The following is a 24955-nucleotide window of genomic DNA, read 5'->3' as shown; positions in this document are numbered from 1 at the left end:
TTCATTTAGAATACGGAAGCGGCTATATTTAAAGTGCTCTGCCTCACAGGATTGCAGTGAACATGTACAGAGATAAAGCAGGCACACCGCTCAGCAGAGAGCCTGGTGTGGCAAAGGCTCAAGAGACGTGAGCTCTTGTTCCATGTGGACCCTCAGGCCTAGAGCTGGCCATCCCCAAGATCTTTCCTCACCCAGCCAATCCCTCTCTATGTCAGTGCCTTAAGGAAGCCCCTGCTGTCTGCCTTCTGTCTGGCTTCCCAGCCCTTGTGAGTAGGAAAGGCCAACTGCAGACATGTGACACTCAGCCTCAGGCTCGGCTTGGGCTCCCAGGGCCATCCCCACCCTAGATGCCCGTGTCCACCACCCCTCTGTGCCCCCTGAGGTGTCCACAATGTATCAGATGCCTGGCAATCATCCCCCCGCCCCACGGCCCCCACAGAATACAGCCGGACACTGGATACAAACTGCAGTTTATTAAGGCTCCAGAGTGAGAATTGGCACTTGGTTCTGTGCAGGGGCAGGGGTGTCAGTGGAACCCAAAGGAGCTGGGCCCAAATAGGTTGGAGGGACCTCCCCCATCCCCCTACCCCCCAATAAATAAAGTCTCAGCTCCACCTCAGGGTGCTGGTGCAGGGCAGGAAGCCCTCACTGAGGAGAACCCAGGGCTGCTGCCTCCTTCATATTTCTCCCCGCATTGGACCTGGCCCCAGGTCAGTGCCCAACAGAGCCTCTGTGGCACTGTGCTCTGATGGGGCCGGGTGAGATGTGGGACCTACCCTCACTGGAGGGGTTTAGGATGGGGAGCTGGCCTCCCCCGTGGTCAATCATGGTCCGAGGCTGCCCAGGGCAGGCTCAGATGGGGCCTGCATTGGGGACGCTGTGCGCATCCCAGGTCGGGGCCCAGCCTGGGCCACAGCTAGATGTGCAGCTCTGTGTCATCAGGTGGCTCCAGGCCAGACTCTGCGCTGAGTGCTGAGGCTGAGGGGCCCTGGGCCACCCCAAACGGCGAGACAACGGGTGAACGAGCAGCCAGAGGAGACAGTGAGGGTGAGAAGCTGGGAGACATGGCAGCTGAGGATAGGGAGCCTTCGTGGCTGATGGGGGAGCGGTGAGAGGCTGGTGGGAAGATGGCCCGGGTTGCTGCCGTGCTGGCTGGCTTAGGGGGCACAGACTTGGCTCCTGGGTGGGCCACAGCAGTGATGAGGGGTGGTGGGTCAATACGGGGAGCCGGGGGGCATGGCCGAGCTTCATCCTTGAGCCGGGCAATCTCTGTGAAGACACTGGCCAGTGGCTGGAACTGAGGGCACCAGCTCAGCAGGTAGTCCCAGTTATAGCTGCCACGGAGCTCCTCCTCACCAGCCACAATGGCTGTCAGTGCACCTGCCACACACGGCTTGCCATCTGCTGGGAAGCCATAGTCCCCGGTGGGTGCAGGGCTCAGGCCACAGCCCCCCAGGAAGGCTGTGGCAGGGGCTGGTGGGCCCTCTTCTCGGTACAGAGTGGCTCCTGCACCTGGCAGCAGCAGCCCTGCCTTGCGGCCCTTATACCAGGTGTCAGGGGCAGGTGGCTCACAGGATGTGTCACTCAGTCCATCTGCATCCTGCTGGATGCCTGAGTCGGGGCCACGGGCAGCCAAGGAAGAAGCCACACTGGCCACACGCGGGAATTCATTGATCATGCGGATCTCGTCATCCTCTGCAGCCTCTGCTGAGCCTCGACCACTGGAGTGTGAAGGGTCCAAGGAGCCACCTCGGGGGTAGGGTCCTCCAGCTCCTGGCCCACCATAGCTGGGGAGAGTCTGGTGATAGAGGTGCTCTGAGGGTGGTGGGCTGGGTGGCTCTCGGCCTAGCTTCTGCAGAGAGCCACTGGCCAGGGGCGCTGCCTGTGACATCGGACCAGGTGCTGCCTCAGCCTTGCGGCTACGGGCCCGCACCAGCCCTAGGACCAGGGCTGCTAGTGCAAGCACCACCACAACTCCCAGGGAGGCCGCCACAGCCCCCACCAATAGCAGGTTGAGGTCGGGTGCCAGGCCTAGTGCAGTGTGGGTGATATCCACAGTCACGGGCACTGTGGCACTCCGGGAACCAGGCAGAGGCCCCCGTGCCACCACCTCCAGCCTCAGCTCCCGTGGTGCCTCACGCCGTGTCCGGCCTCCACTCCCAGAAGTGCCTGTTCTGCTGCCTGGTGCCTGGCTGTCCACTCGAAGGTACAGGGCACCTGTAGTCTGGTTGATACCAAAATAGGGGGAAGAGGTGGCAAGGGAATAGAGCACCAGGCCATCGGCACCTCCATCCTCATCTGTGGCCTGCACATGACCCAGGCTGTAGCCACGCCGGGCACCTTCTGGCACCTGGAAGTGGAAAGCCGGAGCCAGGAATACTGGGTCATACTCATCCTCCCCTGTCACCAGTACAGACACAGTGACCGAGGCTGAGAGATTCCCAGCATCCGCAGCACCCACCAGCAGCTGGAAGCTTCCTGTGTGCTCATAGTCAAAGGCCACTCGTGCCCGCAACTCCCCTGTTGAGCTATTCAGTGCAAATGCCTCACGGCCCTCAGGCCCTGGCCCGGCCTCCAACAGGCTGTAGCGGAGCCTCCCGAAAGCCCCAGCATCCCCATCAATCGCATGCAGAGTGGTCACAAGGGTGCCTGGAGGCTGGTTCTCTGACAGGCTGGTGCTGAGCAAGCTCAGTGGGAAGACTGGGCCATGGTCATTCACATCCTGGACCTCGATGGTCACTGGTGCCAGAGCAAAGTGTGCCCCAGCAGGGTCGGCAGCCTGCACTACAAGCTGATGTCGAGCCTGGGTCTCACAGTCCAAGGGGCGGGCGAGTCGCAAGGCACCTGAGCTCTCATCCAGTTCAAAGAGCCCAGAAGGGTCGCCTGAGCTAAGGGTGAAACGCACAAGGCCATGAGGACCCGGGTCAGCATCAGAGGCCTCCACGTGCAGCAGCTCAGCTCCAACAGGTGTGTCCTCGGGAACCGCCATGCGGTAGGACGCTCGAGTGAAGACAGGGGGGTTGTCATTGACATCCAGCACAGTGACGGTGACAGGCACGGCTGAACTGCGAGAAGGCTGCCCCCGGTCAGCTGCAGCCACAGTTAAGTTGTACTGGGTTAGGGTTTCAAAGTCTAGAGGCTCAAGCAACACCAGGCAGCCCAGTGCCTGGGGGCCTAGTCCACTACCTTCCTCAGTCTCAGCCAGCCGGGGTTCCAGCTGGAAGACTCGGCCCCGGTTGCCACTGACAATGCTATAGTCCACGGCGGCATGGGTGCGGCTTCCATCGGCATCCGTGGCCTCCAGGGTGAGCAGGGTGGAACCAGGGGGCAGATCCTCAGTCACAGCCACACGGTAGTGTGGCAATGTGAAGCTGGGGGTGTGGTCATTCTGGTCCTGCAGCTGCACATGCACTGTGGCTCTTGCTGCCCGTCCTGGCATCCCATGATCTCGTGCTTCCAGCACCACGTCCACCACTCCTGGCCCCTCCTGGCCCAAGGCCACTGTCCCCACTGTTGTGAACAAAGTCCCTGAGATGAGAAGGGAATGGAGAGAAATATGCATTCAGCAGACGCTGTAGGTGAGTACAGGGGTGATCCTTTGGGGGCCTAAGAAATGGCCTTGGAAGTCAGACTCCAGGGAATGGCCTATGTGCTGGGAATTTATGGAATGGTCTCCAGGATTCACGAAATGGCTTCTAGACATGTGGTCAGGACAGAGTTTAAAACAGAGACAAAGGAGGGAAAATGTTCTCACTGGGTCAGAGATCCAGGAGTTAAGAATTCAGGCAAATTCTAGGAATGGAGTCAAAATATGGCCCATCATGGTCAAAGATAAGGGGTCAGATCCTAGGAAGGACGTACCATTGTTGGAGTCAACACTGAAGCCCTCAGCAGGGGAAGCTAGGTGGTAGGAAATGTGACCATTGGCACCTGAATCCCGGTCAGTGGCAGAGACGGAGAGAATGGCACTGCCTGGAGGTGTGTGTTCAAGCAGTGTCACCTGAGGAGTGAGGACAAGTGTTTATGGCTGTTTCCCAGCTGCCCTATTGTCCACTCAGCCTGTGTTCTGGAGCTTGGTCCCATGAGCCCTGCTTGGCATCCATGCCAGCTTGAAGCCCATACTCAGTGTTCACACTGCCCACCTTCCTCCATTTCTGGGCACAGGATGAAGAACCTGGACATAGTTCCTAGAACTTGGAAGGCTGGTTTGAGATGGGACCCTCCCATCCCCAGGGCTCCATCCTCAGGTCAGTTCCAACATCCAGCCCACCTCAGACACTTCTAGCCTTGCCACTTCCTTCCAACATGAACAACCCTGGGCCCAGGTGTGGGGTCAGCTGGGGGCATCAGTACCTGGTAGAGGCTCTGTGAGAAAGCAGGTGCATTGTCATTGACATCCTCCACAAACACTGTGAGGTTAGCATGGCCCTCATGAGGCCCATCATGTGCCAGCAGCTGCAGGTGATAGCAGTCACGTTGCTCAAAGTCCAGGGGGCCCGTGAGGGAGAGGCGGCCTCCATAGCGACCTACGCTGAAGGGATCCTGGGGTCCAGATGGGCTCAGCACATACCACAGCACCGGTCCTGAGTCCACATCATTCCCTGTTACCTGTGCAATCTCTGAGCCCAATAGTGCATCTGCAATACATGGGACAAGTGTGTTTGGCATGGTCCAAGACACCCCTGGAGCCCCAGGGTGGGGTAAAGTGCTGCCCTACCACCCTCTCTACCTCTCACTTTCCCGAGCCCTCACCTTCTGACACTCGGAGCTCCCAGGGCTGGGGGATGGTGGGGCGATTATCATTGGTGTCGATGACCATCACCGTCAGGGTAGCTGAGCCCACCAGGGCTGGGCTTCCTCTGTCTGTGGCCATCAGTACCAGCCTGGACACAGAGCACAATCAGAGGTGGGGCCTGGGGATAAGGGAAAACCCTGGGCAGGGCTAGGAGGACTCACGACAGCCTGGGGGCCTGGGGGACTCAGGATGTGGCCTAGAGATTGAGAGGGATTCAGGGCTGGGCTTGAAACTGGATGGAGCCAGGATGGGGTCTTGGAACCTACAGGGCCAGGCCTTACCGTGTTTCAGCCCAGATCTCACGGTCCAGGATGGCTGTGGTAGTAATAGTGCCTGTGGCTGGGTCTACATGGAACAAACCCCGTGCTGGTTGGGATGCGGCCAGGCTGTAGGAGATCTGTCCACTGGGGCCTTGGTCCAGGTCATCTGCCTCCACCTAGTGGGAGGAGGAGGCTGCTGGCACTGGGCTGGCCACAGACAAGTCTAGCCAGCCCTGCCCCCCTCTTCCCATCACATCCCACACCTGCAGCAGAGGTCCCTCCAAGGGCCGGGACTCAGGCAGGAAGGCCACGTAGTGGGGCCGCAGGAAGCGGGGAGCATTGTCATTGGCATCTTGCAGGGTTAGGGTCAGCACGGAGAAGGCAAAGGCTCCCCCGCTCTCTGCTTGCAGCACCAGTCGCAGTCGTGGGCTGGCCTCGAAGTCCAGCCCCTCTGCCGAGCGAACTGTGATGACTCCTGGGGGGAGGCAGAAAGCATCACAGACAGCCCTTGCTTGCCCTGGAGACTTCCTCTCTGATGCCCCTTCCTCAAGGGCAGCCCCTCCCCAACCAGGGCCTTCTCGGGCCCAAAGAGGAGCACCCCCAGGAGCCTGTCCTCTCACAGAGCCCCTGTTCCTGCCCCCTACCTGTACTCGGCTGGATGGAAAATGTCCCTTTCTCATTCCCACTGAGAATGCTGTAGGTGATTGGTCCACTTGAGCCCCCTGCATGGACAGCCTTAGGGGAGACAATGGGAGTCCCTGCAGAGAGGATGGTATTGGTTGGACCGTGAGCACTGAGGGAGTTTACCAGACATTTTTAGTGAGTAACCCCAGCCCATCCAGGGATACAAAGCTGGGAGGCATGGTTGAGGACCCACCTGGGGGCGCATTCTCACGGAGCATGGCTTCACTACTAGCCCGAGGAAAGCGGGGTCCACGCTCAGACTCCCCCTGTAGCCCAACAATGACCACACCAGTGGCAGAGCGAGCTGGACGGCCAAGGTCGGTGGCCACAACGAAGAGGACACGATCCCGGGGGCCCAGGGCTACAGGTGAGCGGGCCACACGTATTTCACCGGTGTAAGAGTCCACGGTGGTGCCAGGAGGTGGCGTGCCTGCCAGCCGGTATAGGATGGAGGCATTAGCACCAGCATCACGGTCTTCAGCTCGCAGAGTGGCCAGAGCCAGGGTCGGGGTGCTAAGGCTGGGGCCTGGGCGGGGCAGATGCAGCCTCAGGGGACTGGTGGGGAAGATGGGTGCATGGTCATTGACATCACGCACGGTGATGGTGACAGGTACCGTGGTGCTCAGGGGCCCAGCAGCTGCACCATCCACCGCACTCACAGAAAAGGCATAGCTGGAACACTGCTCTCTGTCTAGGGCTGTGGCTGTGCGTAATTCCCCGGAGCTGGGCTCCAGCAGGAAGGCTCCTGCTGCACCTGTACCCAGGTAGTAGGTCACACGGCCGTTGGCCCCAGCATCAGGGTCATGAGCCTGTAGCTGCAGCAGCAGGGTCCCTGCAGGTGCATCCTCAGGCACCTCCACAGAGTAGGCAGGCACAGGGAAGGCTGGGGCATGGTCATTGGCATCCAGCACTGTCACTGTCACAAGCAGAGTAGCACTGAGAGCTGGCTGGCCTCCATCCCGGGCCTCTATCCGCAGCTGGAATGCTGGCTCCACCTCTCGGTCTAGTGGCCTCATGGTGCCAAACTCCCCAGAAGTTAGGTCTAGGACAAAGGCTCCTGATGGGTCCCCATCTGCAGAGAAGTACATGTGCACATAGACAAAGATGTGTCAGCCCATGGGAGTGAGGGTGATATATAGGCAACAGCAAATGGGAAGGGGTGGAGGGGAGAGAAACTGGGAGAAAGGAAGAGAGGAGAACCACAGATGGTAAAGGAAGATACTATAAAGCAGCTGTTCTCAGAGTGTGGTCTGGGGACTCCTTTCAGGGAGTATATAATCAAAACTAGTTTCATAGTAATACTAAAACATTATATGCCCTTTTAAATTCTTAGTATCTCACAAATGTAGAGTCAAAATGCTTCATGACAAGTGATGACATCACTTGTATAGTAATGGAATGTGTGCTTACGAATTCTTATGTCTTCTAGAATATAGATAGAAAGTTTAGAGCATAAACGTGTATTTTCAAAGACTTATTCAGTTTTTTGTTGCTGTTGTTGTTTTAAAGATTTTATTTATTTATTTATTTGACAGAGAGAGAGGAAACACAAGCAGGGGGAGCAGCAGGGAGAGGGACAGGGAGAAGCCGGCCTGCTGAGCGAAGAGCTCGATGACGTGGGGCTCATGGGGTTTGATCCCAGGACCCCAGGATCATGACCTGAGCTGAAGGCAGACGCTTAACCAACTGAGCCACCGAGGTGCCCTGACTCATTCAGTTTTTACTGGCTTACTTTTAGTTACACCTGCTATAATCTTTGCAATCTCACTGCTGTCCAACAAACTATTTGAACCCCTAATATTTCTTTGTGCCTATGAAGAAATACAGTAAGCAGGATACTTCACTGGTTGTTTTACAATGGTGTTTTAAGATTTTTCTTAGCTTTAATATCTAATATACTAAATATTGATGTAATGTGTTTATTATACATATGTATTTATATGTTTGTTATAATATCATATTATTATATCAATAAATACTGATATCATATAAACAAAAACTCTTCAGGGTTCTCAAAAATTAAAAATATTAAGGGTTACTGAGACCAAAAAGTTTGAGAACAAGTGCTCCACAGGGAGAAACAAGAAAGAAAAAGAAAAGAAACAGGAAATAAAAACAGAGACACAGAGAGACATAAAGAGCTGAAGAGGTATAAAAAGAGACACTTAGAAACACATATATGCATGATTGAAAAGGTAGAAGACCAAGAAAAGGGAAAGGAAACCCAGACACACTGAGGCTGACATAAGCCCACAAGGAGTAAATCTGGGCAAGTGGTGCTAGATTAGCAAATGTGGGACATTTCTCACCCAGGATGTGGTACTGCAGCTGCCCATTGGCTCCCACGTCTGGGTCAGAGGCCCGCAGCACTGTAAGTGTCTGGGGGTCCTGGCCCTCTGGCACCTCCAGGGAGAGGTGGGCACTCCCAAAGGTTGGGGCATGGTCATTCTCATCCTCCACGGCCACTCGCACTGTGACATGGGTCAGCAGCGGGGGTGAGCCCCTGTCCCGGGCATACACTGTGGGGAAGCAAAATCAGTAATATGTAGCCTGCTCCCATCCATGGATAAACCCACACCACACAGCGTTCACACATGTTCACCAGGTGCACATATGAACCAGAAAATGTCCATCTCTCCACACTCTGCAAGCACATGGGTGCCTACATGTGTACATACACACATAAACATACATGTCAGAAGACTTTTTTTTTCCCCACTTCCCATACTTAGTGCAAGAAAGATTAGTGGTAATGTGACAGAAAAGGCACTAAATAAGGTATCAAAAGATGTGGGTTCAAGCCCTAGCTCTACCGCTTCCAAGCTGTGTTAGCTTGCATAAGTCACTTAACCTCTATGGTACTCACTATCAATATGCTTTTCTGTTAGATGGCCACAGTATAATCTGAGGGAATCCTACAGGACAGAGCTGTGGCATTATGTATTTAAGAGTTTGTGTGATCACAACGGTAACAGCCTAAAAGTCAGATCACCTTGCAATCTGCCCAACTCTTGCCTCCCCAAAAGGATCCAAAAATATAACAAGCTGTGCTATAATAGGTGGAAGCTTCTAGAGGGTAGTTTGGGGGTTCTGCTCATGTAACACTGGTGCTTACAACACCTCAGGCTTTTGGGGTCCTGTCAATGTGTACCTGTCAGGTTGATCTCCTCCTGCTCCTCCCGATCCAGGGCCCGAAGAGTCGTGAGAACTCCAGTATCTGGATCCAGGGAGAAGCTTTCGCCAGAGATGCCTCCATAAGTCACTTGCCCATTGGCCCCTGAGGAGGGGCAGCATGGAAGGAGATCAGAGGGTAAATATACCCTTTCTTGCCCAGTGACCCTCTCCACTCATCCCCTCAGGTCTTACCCAGGTCTGGGTCGGTTGCCCGCAGAGTGAGCAGAGAAGTGCCAGGCGGGCTGTTCTCACGCAAGAGGACGCTGTACTCCTGCTGCTGGAAAGCGGGTGCCTCGTCGTTGACATCAGCGACACTGACAGTCAGGAGCTGCGTGGCTGAGCGCGGCGGGGAGCCGTGGTCGGCGGCCACCACTGTCAGTACGTGCTCAGCTCGCTGTTCCCGGTCCAGGGACCGCACCACGGACAGCGCTCCTAGGTGAGCGGTAGGGCAGGTTGGAAGGAAATGTCAACACTCTCTTCACATCAGCACCCTCCCTCGCCCCAGCCTCCTCCGGGCCCAACTCACCGGTGCTGGAGTGTAGCCGGAAGTAGCCGTCCCCGCCAGCTGCCAGGCGATAGGACACGCGTGCGGCTTCGCCCAAGTCCGGGTCCCTTGCTACCACGTGCAGCGCCACCGGCCCGGGCGGCTGATCCTCGGGGATGCGCACACGTGAGGGCGAGGCGAAGACGGGCGCGTTGTCATTCTCATCCGTGACAAAGACGCGCGCCGAGACGCGCGCTGCGCGCCGGCGGCTGGCGTTGGCGGGCCGGTCGGAGGCTTCCACGAGCAGCAGCAGGGCGGGTGTGGTCTCCCGGTCCAGGCCTCGCGGTGCGCTGAGCGCCCCGGTGCGCGCGTCCAGGCGAAGCGCAGGCACCGGCGGCTCCTGGCGCAGCAGGCGGTAGCGCACGTCGCTGTTAGGACCCGGGCCATCGGCGTCCGACGCGCGGAAGGTGTACAGCGCTGCGCCAGGATCCGGGTTCTCCGGCAGCGCCAACGCCAGCGGATCGCGCGCGAAGGCCGGCGCGTGCTCGTTCTCGTCCTGCACGCGCACCTGCACGCGCAGCAGCCGCGCCCCCGCGCCTCCCGGGCCCTCAGCGCGCACAGTGAGAGCGCGCCACGCCGGGCCCGCCTCGAAGTCCAGGGGCCGCGCCAGGTACAAGCGCCCTGAGGCCGCGTCCAGCGCGAAGGTGCCCTCCGGGTCGGCGCCACCCACCAACGTGTAGGTGAGTGCGCCCACCCCCGCCGGCTCCGGCGACGCCACAGAGCCCAACAGGGAGCCCGGCTGCAGCCCTTCGGCCGCTGTCACCGTCAACACGACGGGCACTGGAGCCGCTGGGTCTGGCTCTGAGGGATCTGGTGGGGGCTCAGCGGAGCGAACTGAGGGAAGCACCTGTTGTGGACCGAAGAGGAAGGACAGAATCAGTGGGACCCGTGTAAAAGGGGTCTGGGCTGGCCGACTGGGTAGCTGAAAGGGTAGTCAGGGTAGCCCGACTAGAGGGCATAAGGATTCTGTGAAGGTGTAGCTCTTGGAGAAGCCCATAGCGGTGGCCAAAGAGAAGTGGACAGATTTAAGGAAGGGCAGCTGTACCTGCACCAGCAGCTGGAGGCTGGAGCTCCGAGGGGGGCTGCCTTGGTCGTGAGCACTCAAAGTCAGCACGTAGTGTGGCCGCTCTGCTCGGATCAGGGGTGCTGCAGTGAGCAGCTCCCCCGAGTGAGGGTGAAGAGTGAAGAGCTCTGAACCAGGACCTGGGAACAGTAGAGGAAGAAGGGTGAGAGCTCAGCAGGTCATGCCATCACCACCAACTCCCTTCTCTCCACACCACCCCCCATACCAGTTAGTGTGTACAGGATGGTGCCGTTCTCCCCCTCATCTGGATCCTTGGCCTGCAGAGTCGTCACCAGTGTCCCTGGAGGCACTCGATCTGGTACCTGTGGGGACACACAACTCACCTACAGCTGTGTCCTTCCTGTTCTTGAGTTATCTCAGGGTCAAGTTCCCCTCACCTGAATGCAGGCAGAGCCCCTTTCTTGCTCTCACACCTGTTCCAAGAGCCAGTCTCTCTTACCTATACCTACAGCTCTGTGGGGAGCCCCCACTGCCTCTCACACTTTTTCAGGGCAGAGTCCTGCCACTTCACATACCTGTATAGGGAGGCCCCCGCCAGCAGCCCCGGAAGCTTGCAGGAAGCTGGGGCTGTTGTCGTTGAGGTCGAGTACTGCGATGTGCACGGTGCCTGTGGTACTACGGGGTGGGCTCCCCCCATCCTGCACCTGCACCAGGAGCTGGTAGCTGCTCTGCCGCTCTCGGTCCAGGGTTTGGAGTGTGGTCATCTCTCCTGGGAGTGCAGGATAGGGATCATGTATGGGGTAGCTAGGGATGTACAGCCTGAGGCCTGCAGCTAAGAAGCTGGGGTTTAGGGAGTGTGGGAGGGAATGCCAGGGTGAAAGTCCAGGCTCAGTCCTGGTCCTCATGGCAGGGGTCTGGGGATTCTGTCTGGGTATTCACCAGTCTGAGGATGAGGCTATGAGGTCTCAGAATTTGGGCCCCAGTGCTCACCAGTCTGGGGGTGGATGCGGAAGGCCTTGCTGTCTTCTGACAGCGGTCGCAGGCTGTAGGTCAGACGTCCATTGGGTCCTGAGTCTCGGTCAGTGGCAAAGACCCGGCCCACGCTGGTCCCTGGGGGCTGGTTCTCAGCCACAGCCAGGAAGGTGGGCTCCTCAGACAAGCGGGGACTGTGGTCATTCTGGTTGAGGATGCTGACCCTCACGGTGGCTGTGCCTGTCTGCTGCCCCAATTCAGCTTTGGACCCAGACACTGCCATTACCTTCAGTGTGTACAACTCCTGGGCCTCACGGTCCAGTGCTGCTCGCACCCATAGCCAACCACTCTGTGGTTCCAGGCCAAAGGGGTTACTTGGCCCATCTGCTGCAAGATGGTAGGTGATGGGGCCCCCATCTGGTGCTTGAGCTTGCACTTGCAGGACCTTAGTTCCAGGGGTGGTGCCTGAGGGCAGGTCCACACGGTAGGAAGGGCTGTCAAAATGAGGAGCCAGCCCACGGGTCCCCAAATCCTGTACCACCACCCGTAGTCGAAAGTGGCTGGTGCGGGGTGGGGAGCCTCCATCTCGGGCCTCCAACTCCAGCTCATGGGCTGGCCCCCCTGGGGGCCCCAGAGGTCCCATAAGCCGTACATGGCCTGTAGTGGGGTCCACAGTGAAGGCCCCACCACCCCCAGCAAGCAGGGTAAAGGTGACTCGACTGTTAACACCTGCATCAGGGTCCAGAGCCCGAAGTGTATAGATGGGGGTCCCTGGGGCAGTGTTTGGCGGCAGCAACACTGTGTCTTCAGGTGCAGGGAAGGCAGGGGAGTTGTCATTCACATCATCCAGCAGCACACGCACCCGAGCTACAGCAAAAGCCGGGGGCACTCCACTGCCTGCCCGCACCTCCAGCTCCAGCACTGGTCCCAGCAGCTCCCGGTCCAGAGGGCGAAGTGTTTGTAACAGCCCTGAGGCCCCATCTAAGGAGAAGAGTCCTCGGGGATCCCCGCCTGATAGGGCAAGGGTCACAGACCCCAAGCGACCTAGGGGAAGGAGAGAGGAATCAAGAAAGAGATGGGGGCACCTATTGAGTTGGGGCCTAGACTCTGATCTCAAGGAGGGCTAAGCACCATCCACACCTGTGTCTTTCAAACTATTAAGGGGAGGGGCAGGTGGTGGCAGAGATGCTGGGTGGCACTACGGTGATACTTCACGTGCCTGGGGATGAAGCAGAGTGCCTGCACTGTGTCCAGGGGTGTGTTGGGGATTTGAACCTGCACGTTTTGTACTGGGGCTATCTATGGTGTGATACTGTAGGGTGCTTTGAGATGGGTTATGTTGGGGTGGCTGGGTAGAGCACCAAATGGGTATAATGATAAATAATACCTGGTGGATTGTGCGCCTGGACTATGCCCACACTGGTGCCTGGTGCCACATCCTCTGGTACAGAAAAGACATACTGTAGTTGCTCAAATACTGGTGGCACAGGGGTTCCAGGCACAATGCTGACGTTGACTCGGGCACTGGGCTCTGCCTGCAGGCCACCTCCATCCTGAGCCCCAATCTCCAGCTGCACCACAGAGTTGGCCCGTCTGGCCAAGGGCCAGGCTACTGTCAACAGCCCTGGGAGAAGGGATAGAAGCAGAGATGTATAAGGAAACAGCATAGAGGTAGAAAGGTTATGGGAAGGGGGGGCAGTACTTCATTTAAGTAGGTGGGAAGAGGGGTCTGGGGACAAGCCCTGAGAATGGGAGGATCCTCACCTGAGTGCTCATCCAAGGCAAAGAGTGGGGGGTTATTGCCAGCCAGGATGTGGTAGGAGAGTCGCCCGTGGGGCCCCTGATCAGGGTCATGGGCACGCACCCTCAGCACAGCTGTGCCTGGTGTACTGTGCGCACTCAGACTGGCAGCATACTCCCGTGGGTAAAACTGCGGTGGGTTGTCATTCTCGTCTGACACAAACACCTTCACGTATACCATGGACTTGAGGCCCCCCTAGGGAAACAGGCAGCCATAAGACAGATGGGCCTTGTCTGGCTCTGGTGAATGCCCTATCCCAACACCCCAACCTGCCCACGGTCTGCCCACTCACCCCATCCACAGCCGTCACTGTGAAGTCGAAGCTTGAGGGTCCCTGATCTCGGTCCAGGGTCCGGGTTGTGCACACATCACCACTGTGGGCATCGATGCGGAACGGGGGAGACCCTGAGGCGCCAAGTCCGGCACCCAAGGAATAGGAGAGGAGGCCAAATGGACCACTGTCTGCATCTGTGGCTGTCACCTAGGGAGAGGCTGGGGTGAGTGATGCCCCGTCTTTTTGACAGAAGAGCCAGAGCTAAGTGGCAATTAGAAGGGGCAGGCCTGGGCCAGCTGGGTGCCAGAGTCTCTGGATGGTGGACACTGAGAGGGGACCAGTAGGACATGGGCCAAAACCCAACCTCACCACCTCAGACCTCACCACCTGGTTTAGGTTCCTGTGAGCTTCTGGTCACAACATTTTTGTCAGCTGGTCAATAGGTTAATACATAAACCTTGTTTTATGTGTGTTTCTGTTTAAAGACACCTAATATATTGTTGATTCATTAACATTGAATCCACAGCTGATGGCACTATAAATCATATCTGAATGAAGCTTATCTAACACATATATTGTCTTCATAAGGCACATCACAGCCCTCCTGTGCTTAGGAACACTAGGCAGCACTTTAGTACTACACTTAGGGACCATATTAAAGAGCAAAATCACCAAACAAAAGGGACAAAAATGCGAAAAATGTGGCACCAAATAGACCACAGAAAGGACCCTTGTTTACAGTATGAGCTGAAACATGAAGGCAGAGTGTTGCCTGGAATGTGCACATCAGTCCACTTGAATTTTTCATCATTCTGCCCATGTCCTGGAATGACTGCAAAAGCTCCATGAGTATTGATTCGGGGGTTACAAATACATTTTAGAGAGTCAGCAAATTTACAAATACAGAATCTGCACATGATGAGGACCACCTGCACTGACAGAGGAGGTGCTTGGGGCTGTGACTGCAAATTCCAGGTGGGCCACAGGGGGTTAGTGACCATCACCAAGTCTCATAATCACTCTGAGCAGAGAACTAGATGACCAATGGAATTACTGGGACTGATGTTCTAGGCCTGCTTTTTCCTGAGTCTGGCCATTCCAGAGCGGGGTCTGATTGATTTGGGGATCTAATCACTGGAGTGATCGGGGTCTGCTCTGTGAATTTATGGATGTGGCTCATGCACCTGTGGCGTTCCTTGCCTCTCAAGCCAACCTCACTGGAAGTGAGAGAGGGAGAATGGCAAGTCTATGGGATGTCAAGGTCATTAAGTCCAGGGGGCTCCTCAAAACTAAGAAGTAGGGGAAGGATTTCCTGGTTAATTCTTAGGTATCCCCCAGACTGGCTCAGGAAAAGTTGAACTATCAGACACCAATGTCAGGAGCCTCTGAACATTTCAGAACCAGAGCAGAGGAGACATCATTCTGAAAGCTTCTGAGTCTAGGACAGGGCCAGGCACACAGCAGTTACTCTATGTGTATTTGTTGAATAACTGGACATTCTGATTACCCTGACAACAAAACCTTCCTTCAAACTACATTTTATACGTTGGGTGCACATTAGACCCCTGACAGTGTGTTAGCTGGTGTTGACTGCTGTAGACTGTGACAAAGTACTCTCTATGGATACAGGGGTCCCAGGATCATGTCATGCTGTAAGAGGAGGCTGGAGAGTTCCCTCTTCTTAGCCAGAAAATGTTCCTCAGAGAGAAGGCTAGCCAAGGACTTCTGATTGTTGCCCAGGCCCTTGACAGAAGTGATTTGTGGCACTGTTTACCCTCCAGAGAGACACTAAGACCCTGCCATGGCTGAACCCTGGAAACAGATCCTGCTCCAACTCTACTATGGCTATGGGCCCAGATATCCCAGGCGACAAACATCCCCCCACATCAATCCAGGCAGGCTGCAGCACAGCTGCGGCACCATCTCCAAAAGCTGTTAAAGACCTTTGCCCTCTGACTTGCTGCAGGAAGAAGGCAATAAATAGTGGTCAGGGGAAGTTGTCAGGAAGTGACCTCAAAAGGCGTAGGGGCCACTGACTGGAAATGACCAAGGCAGAAGTGAATTTCCCGCCCTGTGCAGCTCCTGCTAGAGGTTCCACTGCAAATGCACAGTCTCCCTTTCCAGCAGGCTCTCAGACCTGCTGCCCAGGCCAACCTTGGTCAGCTCCCTCTCCCACTCATCTCTCTCCTCTTGTCCCCACCCACCTCTAGCTCTCATCGAATGCACTATTTCAGGGAGAAAATAAAGACCCTTATCTGTGAATTTTCTAAAGTTCCTACCAGGCCACAAACTTACTGCATCCACCCCGTCCTGACCTCCTTCCCAGGTGTCTCCTGCTTCTCCCGCTGCCAACCCCCTCCACAGATTCCTCCGCCTCCCTTTCTCCTGCCTGTTCTCATACACTGTTGCTCCCTGGAATCTCTCCTTGGCCTCGTCTCACTCTGCATGCTCCCTCAGGACCTTCTCTTCCATTTCCGTGGCTTTGACCATTGTCTGCACTTTGACCTAGACCACTCCTCTGAGATCCAAACCTGTACATCCAGATGCCTGCTCAACATCTCCAATTGGATGTCCCACAGGCACTTTAAATCCAACCTGTCCAAAACTAAACTTATGATCATTCCAACCCCCTCTAATGACTCTTCCATCCACGCAGTTGCTCAAGCCAGAAATCTGTTCTTCCCTTTTCCTCTCCCGGTATATCAATCAACTGGGGACTAAGTAAATCCTCACTATCTCTCCTATTTGTCTATTCCTCTCCATCACCATTATCACTGTCCTGATTTAGGCCTGAGTCATCTCTCCCCTGGACTATTGTGATTCCTTTCTCATAGGTGTCTGACCCTCCAATCTGTCCTCTACCCCAGGATTTCTGATCCTTGGTATGACTGACAGTTTGGACCAGATAATTCTTTGTTGTGGTGTTGTCATGTGCATTATGGGATGTTTGACAGCATCCCTGGCCCCTATGCACTAGATGCCAGTAGCATCCCACCAGTTGTGACTATCAGAAGTCTCTAGACATTGCCTAATGTCCCCTCGGGGGCAAAATCACTCCCAGTCATGAACCACTGCTCTAGACTACCAAAAGCATCTTTTGAGAAAGCAAATATGATCATATTACCCTTCTACTAGAAAATCTTCAACATTCTCTAAAGAAAAGTGCTCAAACGCCTTGGCTTGGCTTGACTCCTCACTGTGTGACCTACCAGCACATCTCACCTCCCACTCTCCCACTGCACACCTTGAACTCCAGAGACAGATACTGAGCCACTTATAGCCCTGAACAAATCAGGCTCTCCCACTGCTCTGTGCCTGGAGCCCCCCTCCCCACCGTCTGGCCCCCTCACAAACTCCTGCTCAGCCTGTGAGTCTCAGCTTAAGGGTCACCTCTTTGGAGATGCATTTGTACTGCCTATCTGTACCTCACATAAGTCCCCATTATGGAAGTTTTTTTATTGCAGTACAACTATTTTGTTGTACAAGAATCTCCCCTCTAGACTATAAACTCCATGAAGTAGGGGGTAATGACTCATTCATTACTGTATTCTCTGTCCCTAAGACAATGACTAGCACTTGGTAGATACTTGATAAATGTATACTGAATGAATCCAATATTAAGACTTCTTCTAACAGGTATGAACACCCAGTGGTCATTTTTACTCCTGCTTCCCTATAGTTACTAAGAGTAAAAACTCCAGGAAACCCCCTGGAGAGTTACTCTCTTTCTTCAGGCACTAGTGAGGAAGAAATTTGGAAGCCATCACCCATTGGTCCTGGGCCAAGAGGGAGAGTAAACACATGGGAGAGTGGGTGGGAGCTGGACAGCAGCAGGCAGGCAAATACCCTAGCCAGAAGGCAAGGCGTCAGCTGGGCCCAGGCACTGCCTAAAGTCTAGGCCAACAGGCAGCCTCTGAGAAGATGCTCAGGCATCTGGTGGACTTCTGAGAAGTAAAGACTTTAAGCACTAGTCTCCTAAAAGGCCTCCCTACCTCCTGTTTTCTGTCCTGCATCCATACTCTGTGATGCAGGCAAAGCAATCTTCCCAAAAGACATACCAGATTTGCCCAGAGCCCCTCACTGGCCCACTGTGATTTTTTTAAATTTTCTTTTTTAAAAAAAGATTTATTTATTTGACAGAAAAGAGAGAGAGAGCGGGCACAATCAGGGGGGCAGGAGAGGGAGAAGCAGGCTCCCCGCTGAGCAGGGAGCCCAATGTGGAGCTTGATCCCAGGACCCTGGATCATGACCAGAGCCGACCATAGACGCTTAACCGACTCAGCCACCCAGGTGCCCCAGCCCCCTGTGATTTTTAAGACAAAGAGGTGGTTCACAACTGGGAGTGATTCTGTCCTCTGGAGGGGACATTAGGCAATGTCTAGACCAGCTTGTAAATCTGGTCCGTGTCTACTATTTTGTCTCAGCTCTCTGCAGTTCTTAGCAGCACAGTTGAGGCCAATCTGAACAATGCAGTCACCTGAACACATCATAGGGTTCTGCAGCTCTGTCTGAAGGCCTGGAATCCCCATCCATATACTCTATATAATCCATTTGGCAAAGTCTCATTGGTTCTTCAAAGGTGCCCTCCTCCAGACTCCCACAGCACCTCATATGCCATCTGATGCAGCACTAGTAACTGGTGTGTCTCCCTGTCTAGACTGGGACCTGCCTGGGAATAAGACCGTGTCCTTTCTTTGTTCTCTGGGACCAGAAGAGTGCCAAGCTCATAGTGGGTAAGGTAATTCTTGAATAATCACTTATCCACTGATCTAATCCATCCTTCACCCTTAAAGCAAGTTAGCTTCCCCAAAAAACAATCTGTAGAAAGGAGGGAGGGATGAATAGGTAGAGCACAGAGGATTTTTAGGATGGTGAAACTACTCTATATAATACTGGAATGCATGTCATTATATATATCCATTATACATTTGTCCAAACCTATACAATGTACAACATCAGGAGTGAACCCTAATGTAAACTATTTTTGGGGGTTTGGGGTGATTATGTGTCAATGTAGTTTCATCAGTTGAAAAAATTAACCACTCTGGTGGGGATGCTGATAATGCGGGGAGGGGGTACATGAATGGGCACAGGGGATATATGGGAAATCTTTGTCCTCAACTCAATTTTGCTGTGAATCTAAAACTTTTCAAAAAATTGAGACAGTCTGATCATGTCCTTTTCTGGCTCAAAGAAGTTCAGTGACCTCCTTTGCCTTCCAAGTAAAGACCTAACCCCCTTAAAGCTTGGTGTCCAAGGACTTCTGTAATCTGACCTCAGCCTGACTCTTCAATTTCATGCCCCCTCTGTCTCCTCCAGGCCTGACTTGCAGGCACTCTGTGGCTCCCAGAGTCTGTCCAGGGCTCCCACCTCCTCCTCAGAGAGGCCTTCCTGCTCTGGACATGGGATCTCACTAATAGTTCTTGTTATCTCTCATCCTTGTGCCTGAGCACAAATGTCTCATCAAGGCTCAGCTCCATGGAGGGAGATGGGGGTTTCTTCCAGCAAAGCCGAGCAATGGATGAAGGCTCCGTAAATGCTGGCATCTCTCTTGGAGAGCAGGAGCCACATGGGTGCACAGAATCTCCATCTCTGCCTTTCAGAACAGCTTTGAGATTTTGTAGAGTCTCTCTCCCTTCTTGACACCACAGGACACTTTTTCCTCTAGATCCAATCTTAATTCCCTCAACTGCCTTACCTGGCCCACCTCTTGCACCCTGCTTTCTCATCTTGTCATGAGCCCTCACCCTCTGTACAGACCTTGGAGCTCACAGGATAGGATCCAACCCTCTGACATAAGTCACCATAAACATACACCTGCAAGGCTTGGTTTCTGTTCTGAAGTCCCCTGTGACCTTTAATTCACTCCTGCCCACAGCAGCATCCTGCTGTGTGCAGGACTTACCCACCTGCAGGAAGCAGGTTCCAGGCTGGGTGCCCTCAGGCAGTGAGGCATTGTAGAAAGTTCTCTGGAACTGGGGCTCATTATCATTCACATCTTGCAGGGCCACACTGACTGTGGCAGAGGAGGCAAGAGGAGGCAAGCCCCCATCTGTGGCCACCACAATCAGCTGTGGCTGAGGTTCCAATTCATAGTCCAGCGAGGCAGCCGTGGTAATGATGCCTGAAGTGGGGTCGATGGAGAACCAGCGGGTGTGGGCACCAGGGGCCAGGCTATAGGTGACTTGACCATTACTGCCCTGGTCAGGATCCCGGGCCATCACTCGCACCACGAAGCTGCCAGGCAGTGCAACTTCAGGAAGGGGCTCAGGTCTGTAGAGCTGACGGTCAAAGGTAGGCGCATTGTCATTGACATCAGTGACATGTAGTACAAAGGTAGCCTCAGCCCGCAGTGGGGGTGAGCCTGAGTCTGTGGCGGTAACCCGCAAGTTATAGGCATCCCGCTCCTCCCGATCCAGCTGCCGAGCCACGCACACTAGGTAGATGACACTGTCCTGAGTGCTGAGGGCAAAATGGCCCTCTCCACCCTCCAGGGAAACGTTGACATGAGCAAAGTCACCATCATCTGGGTCTGACACAGAGATGCGAGCAACAAGCTGGCCAGGTGGGGCAGCCTCGGACACGCGCGGGGAGCCATCTGCACTCAGGAAGATGACAGTCATGGAGGGCTGATTGTCGTTGGCATCTCGCACGTTCACAGTCACAAAGGCTGAGCCCAGCTCAGGGTGAGCCCCACCGTCCCGCGCCTGCACTACCAGTTCATGGACCCGCCGTTGCTCAAAGTCCAGTGGCCGCTCCAGCCGCAGCAGTCCTGTGTGTGCGTCAATGGAGAAGGGCCCATCACCCTCACTCTGCCTCCGGTTGATCTCATAGGTCACAGCTCCATTGGCACCAGCATCGGCATCAGATGCGTACACCTGCAAGACAGGACTGCCAGGGGCCAGGCTCTCAGACACGACGGCGTGATAGCGGCTCTGATTGAAAGCTGGGGCATGGTCATTGATGTCCAGCAGTGTCACATCCAGCAGGGCCTGGGCCCTCCGTGGGGGTGAACCACCATCATAGGCCTCCAGTTGCAGCATGTAGTGTGAGCGGTTCTCTCGGTCCAGCTCCCCAGTAACTACCAGTTCTGGCACGGGAGCCCCATCTGGACCAGGACGTGTCTCCAGCTGGAAGGTCTCTCCAGCCCCATCACCAGACAGTGCATAGCCCTGGGTTCCTAGGCGGCCAGCATCTGCATCACGAGCAGGCTCCAGCGGGTAGCGGGTGCCGAGAGCTGTATGCTCGGGTATCTGCAGGGCAGCCCGAGCCTGTGGGAAAGCCGGAGCATGGTCATTGATGTCAGCCACTCGCACGGTCACTTCTACGGTGGCACCATCAGGAGTGACTGCAGTGAATCGGTAGCGATCTCGCCGCTCACGGTCCAAGACGCGGGCTGTACGGACCACTCCACTGTGCTCATCGATGGCCAGGTCTGTGCCCACCCCACTGCCCTCTTGGGCGGAGATGAAGTACATGGGAGGCGCTGCTGTGCCTGGAGGGAGCCCTGCACTGATGTCCCCAATCAGGGTGCCTGCTGGCTGCTCCTCATCGATCTGTAGGTCCAAGCTCCCGGCCTGACCCCAGGCACCTGACACCCCGGCCCCCAGCAGCAGCAGCAGCAGCAGTGGTAGCAGGGGGAGGGGCCTGCAGCTCTGCATGCCAGTGCAGGAAGGTGCAATGCCCGCCTCCTTCTGCATGACAGGGGCAGTCCAGTTATGACTTGGGTTCCAGCTCCGGCCCAGGCTCCAGGCCCAGCTTGATTTCAGGCTTTGGATCAGGTCCAGCTTGGGCCTTGGCTCCAGCTCGGGCCCTGGCTCCAGCTCGGGCCCTGGCTCCAGCTCGGGCCCTGGCTCCAGCTCAGGCTCCCTGACCTGGGAGAAAAGCAGAAGGAAAAAGGCCATGATGGTAGTGGGGTGGGAGGGGGGGAGGGGAGTGGAATCAATGGTCCAATGAGACTGGAATCTAAGCCACAGTAAGACTCCAGCATGTTCAGCCCCTCCATAGGGCATTTGTGCTGCCATATATCCATTTCAGACCCAAGAAGCTCCTGCTTCAGAACTCCTCAGGACCTATTCCAGTCTTTCCCTGGCAGGTCCCCATCCCACCCTAACCACACCCTACCCCCAGCAGATTGTTTTTTTCCTATTGTTCAGGTCTCAATGCCCTTGGACTCCCTTCCTTTCATGTCTGGACTTAAAAATATGGCCAATCCTTTCTCATTTTTCTTCTTATTCAGGACTAATATCTCAATAACCATGTGCTTTTGGTAACCTCACCTGAATCATCAAACTTCACCTTGAACCATCATGTTCTTGAGCTTTCTATCAGCATAGGAATATACAGGAATTCCTATATATAGGAATATATATGTATTCCCTTAGCCCCACTTCCCTCTCCGTTCAACAAGGGATTGGGAACACATCAGTGACTAAAGGAAACAGTCCCTGGCTTCAGGGATATCACAGTCCAGGGATTGGACAAGTAATTACAAGTATGATAAGGGCTGTAAGAAGTGCAAGCAGCTCTGAGGGCATATACAGAAGAGGGGTTTGTCATAGTCAGGGAGTCAGGGAGAACTTCTCTGAGGATGTGACCTTCAAGTCAGGATCTACCTAATGAGTAGGTATTGGCTAGGCAGTGGTGGGCAGAAAAGGGGGTTATAGAAAGGAGAGAACATTCAGAAGAGGGAACAGACAGAGGGAAGGCTTAGGGTCTACAGTGAAGAAAAGGCTGAGAGTGTTTGGGGGTGAGTAGGGACAATGTGTGTGAGATATAGAGGTGTAGAGTGCTAGGGGGAGGGGATATGAAATGGTGCAGGGACTCATAAGCCATATGGATGATTTGGATTTATTTCTAGGGGTAAGGGAAAAAGCATTTTAAGAAGAGGTGTCATGATATGACTTACATTTTGTGATGATCACTATAGATAGGTGCCCTTTGGAAAACAGAAGGTATGCACATGGGACCATTATCTTAGGACAGCCCCTATAATACATTTGTGGGAGTCCAGGTGATGGTGGTGCTTTGATGGTGACTTGATGAGTGTTAGCAATAAAAATGGTGAGAAGTGGATAGTTGGCATCTCGCATCTAGGAGGTAGAACAGGCAGGGTTTGATGACAGCTTGAAGGGATTGTGAGCAGTCAAGGATGATGGGCAAATTTCTGGCCTTAACCGTCAACTGGAGAAAGGTATCCTTAACTGGCCAGAGAGGGAGACAAAAAGAAACCCAGAGAGGGACAGTGCCTCTGAGGCTAAGGGGAGCCAGGATTTCAAATACTGCATAAGTTCAAGAGGGAAGAGGCCTCAAGCCCCATATGAAGGCCTTAGTGATGGAGGGAGAGCAGAATCATTGGAGAGGTTGCCCTGTCTGAAAGGTTGGTTCATTTCCCCCAGCTTCTCACTTCTCACATCCTCCTCCCTCCATGTCATGAGGCTTCCCCTCCTGTGACAATGCTCTCACTAGGCTTCCGATCATCTCCATGCTCTACATCCAATGAACACTTTTTTCTTATCTTCCTCTTACTGGATCTTTCTGGAACACTGGATCACTGATCATTGGCTTCTTGGAGCCTACTCCTCCTGGCTTCACATGGTGATACCCCACCTCTTGCTTCCATTGTACTTCTCTGTCCGCCCCTCAATTTCCTACACAAATTCTTCTTCCTCTGCCCATCCCTTAAAAATTGGTGCTCTTCAGGCCTCAATCCTGGGCCACATCTTTTTCAAGTCTCCTCCCTATTCTGCCTGGGTGATCTTTCTTATCCATTCCTGTGCCTTCAATTCAATTGCAACAATTATTTTTTATGCACTGTCTAATTGCTGACGCCTTTCCAATTTCCGTCCATCTTCAGCTCTGGAGACACATGGCCGGCTATATACTGGACTTCCTTAACAACATATCCCTAACCCTCTCCTCAAGCTGATTTTCTTCCTCCATTCTCTTTCCTGTGAGCAGCACCACCACTCAGAAACTCTCCTTGCTTCCTTGCTTTTCTTCGGTCTGATTTCCAGTTAGTTATCAAAACCTGACAATCGCAATGAGACATGTCTCAAGTCTGCCCTTTCCTCTCTCTTTGCACTGCTACTGTCCCAGTCTGAGCACTATCATCTCTCCTTTTGATTCCTACAATAGCCCCTAACTGCTCCCCCTGCTCCTGGCATGGATCGTCTGACCCATCTCCACCTGACCAGAGCTATCCACATAGCTTTCACCAAATTACTCCTGAAGAGAGGCTTCCATGGGTTCCCCATTACTGACAGCAGAAAACCGCTGTCCCTCTCTGCAGATACACATACACACAAACCGTGTCGGCAGTTTCAGGGGGTTCATGGACACTAGGTGTAAAACTTCTAGCCCAAAAGATAAAGTACAGTTTCCTTAATATATCTTCCTGATCTGAGCCCTGCTGCCTCTCTAGTGCACCCCACCTTTACTGTCTTCCACCACACCCTGCATCCCAACACTAAAGCCATCCCCAAGTTCCTTCCCACTCCTTGCCCTGTATGTACTACTCTCTCGTCCTGAGATATCCTTTAAACATCCTTTCCAAGTGGCCATCTCCACTCAGACTTCAAGATCTGGTTCAAATGTCCTGTCTCCTGTGGAATTTTCTGTGACATCTTTCTCCCCCCACCTGCAGGAGCCCCTCCTACCCTCTCCTGGGCTCCCACTGCCATTGGTCACACTGACAATAAATTGCATGGCAGCCCTGAATTGCAGCCCCCTTGAGGGCAGTGAGTTCAGGGTCTTAGTTGGTTTCTGTCCAGCACAGTGTGAGAGGCCATCAGGGCTGAATGCATATTCAGAGCCTTTTAATTCTACGCCACCACACTTACATGCTGACACAGACAGAAACGTCTGTGGACATGCCAACTCAGATGACATACACAAACACAATGAGAGCCTGTGTCCCTGAGGCACCGTGGTCAGTCCTGTGGTTACAGAAGTGTGTCCTCGGGTTTTATGTATTAGCTCTGCTTTAGGACTTCCTGTCCTCCCAAGGGAGTTCTGACCTCTCGCTTACACTTCCAACCCCCAACTCTCCCACCTGTGTGAGGCAATAAAAAGAGCAGGGATTCTAGAGTTTGAGTTATTTTCCTAATCCATATGATTCTGTGAGAATTAGAGACAATGGAAGCAAAGAGCCTAGAGCTGAGCATCTGGTAGATGGATCCCTTCATCCTGGCTTCAGAGTTCTGGAGTTCTCTGTGTGCACTAAGACCCCTGTCCTTGGGGACTCAAGTCTGAGGAGCTCATGGAACTGCCACATGGGATAAACAGGTCAGAGGAATTCAGAACAAGGAGGTCTGAGTGAACATAGGTCTGACTCAGTGGGGGGAGAGGCTGAGTGTACGGGGATGGCCCAGGGGCCCAGGTCAGGAATGTAGGCCTAGAGACTGGGTTAGGGGTCAAGGGTTTAGA

General features: G+C 54.3%; 1 protein-coding gene across 1 annotated transcript in view; it reads right to left on the bottom strand.

The window, feature by feature from the left end:
• Positions 1-458: 458 nt before the first annotated feature.
• The window catches only part of DCHS1 (dachsous cadherin-related 1), a 34982-nt gene continuing 10485 nt past the window's right edge, over positions 459-24955 (bottom strand). Inside the window, exons 2-21 of the mRNA XM_078058449.1 lie at positions 19438-21402; positions 13547-13735; positions 13218-13449; positions 12841-13077; positions 11472-12497; positions 11057-11250; positions 10747-10843; positions 10503-10660; positions 9440-10304; positions 9106-9345; positions 8891-9016; positions 8049-8258; positions 5933-6811; positions 5700-5813; positions 5319-5530; positions 5077-5231; positions 4753-4883; positions 4354-4637; positions 3862-4000; positions 459-3528 (exon numbers count right to left, since the gene is read on the bottom strand). Coding sequence (XP_077914575.1) covers positions 917-3528; positions 3862-4000; positions 4354-4637; positions 4753-4883; positions 5077-5231; positions 5319-5530; positions 5700-5813; positions 5933-6811; positions 8049-8258; positions 8891-9016; positions 9106-9345; positions 9440-10304; positions 10503-10660; positions 10747-10843; positions 11057-11250; positions 11472-12497; positions 12841-13077; positions 13218-13449; positions 13547-13735; positions 19438-21228 — 9891 coding nt within the window. The 5' untranslated portion in view covers positions 21229-21402 and the 3' untranslated portion in view covers positions 459-916. The remainder of the gene's footprint in view (positions 3529-3861; positions 4001-4353; positions 4638-4752; positions 4884-5076; positions 5232-5318; positions 5531-5699; positions 5814-5932; positions 6812-8048; positions 8259-8890; positions 9017-9105; positions 9346-9439; positions 10305-10502; positions 10661-10746; positions 10844-11056; positions 11251-11471; positions 12498-12840; positions 13078-13217; positions 13450-13546; positions 13736-19437; positions 21403-24955) is intronic.

Source organism: Halichoerus grypus, chromosome 11 (genome assembly GCF_964656455.1).
Source record: "Halichoerus grypus chromosome 11, mHalGry1.hap1.1, whole genome shotgun sequence".
Taxonomy (NCBI): Eukaryota; Metazoa; Chordata; class Mammalia; order Carnivora; family Phocidae; genus Halichoerus; species Halichoerus grypus.
The sequence above is the reverse complement of the archived record's forward strand: the minus strand, read 5'-3'. Positions and strand labels throughout refer to the sequence as shown.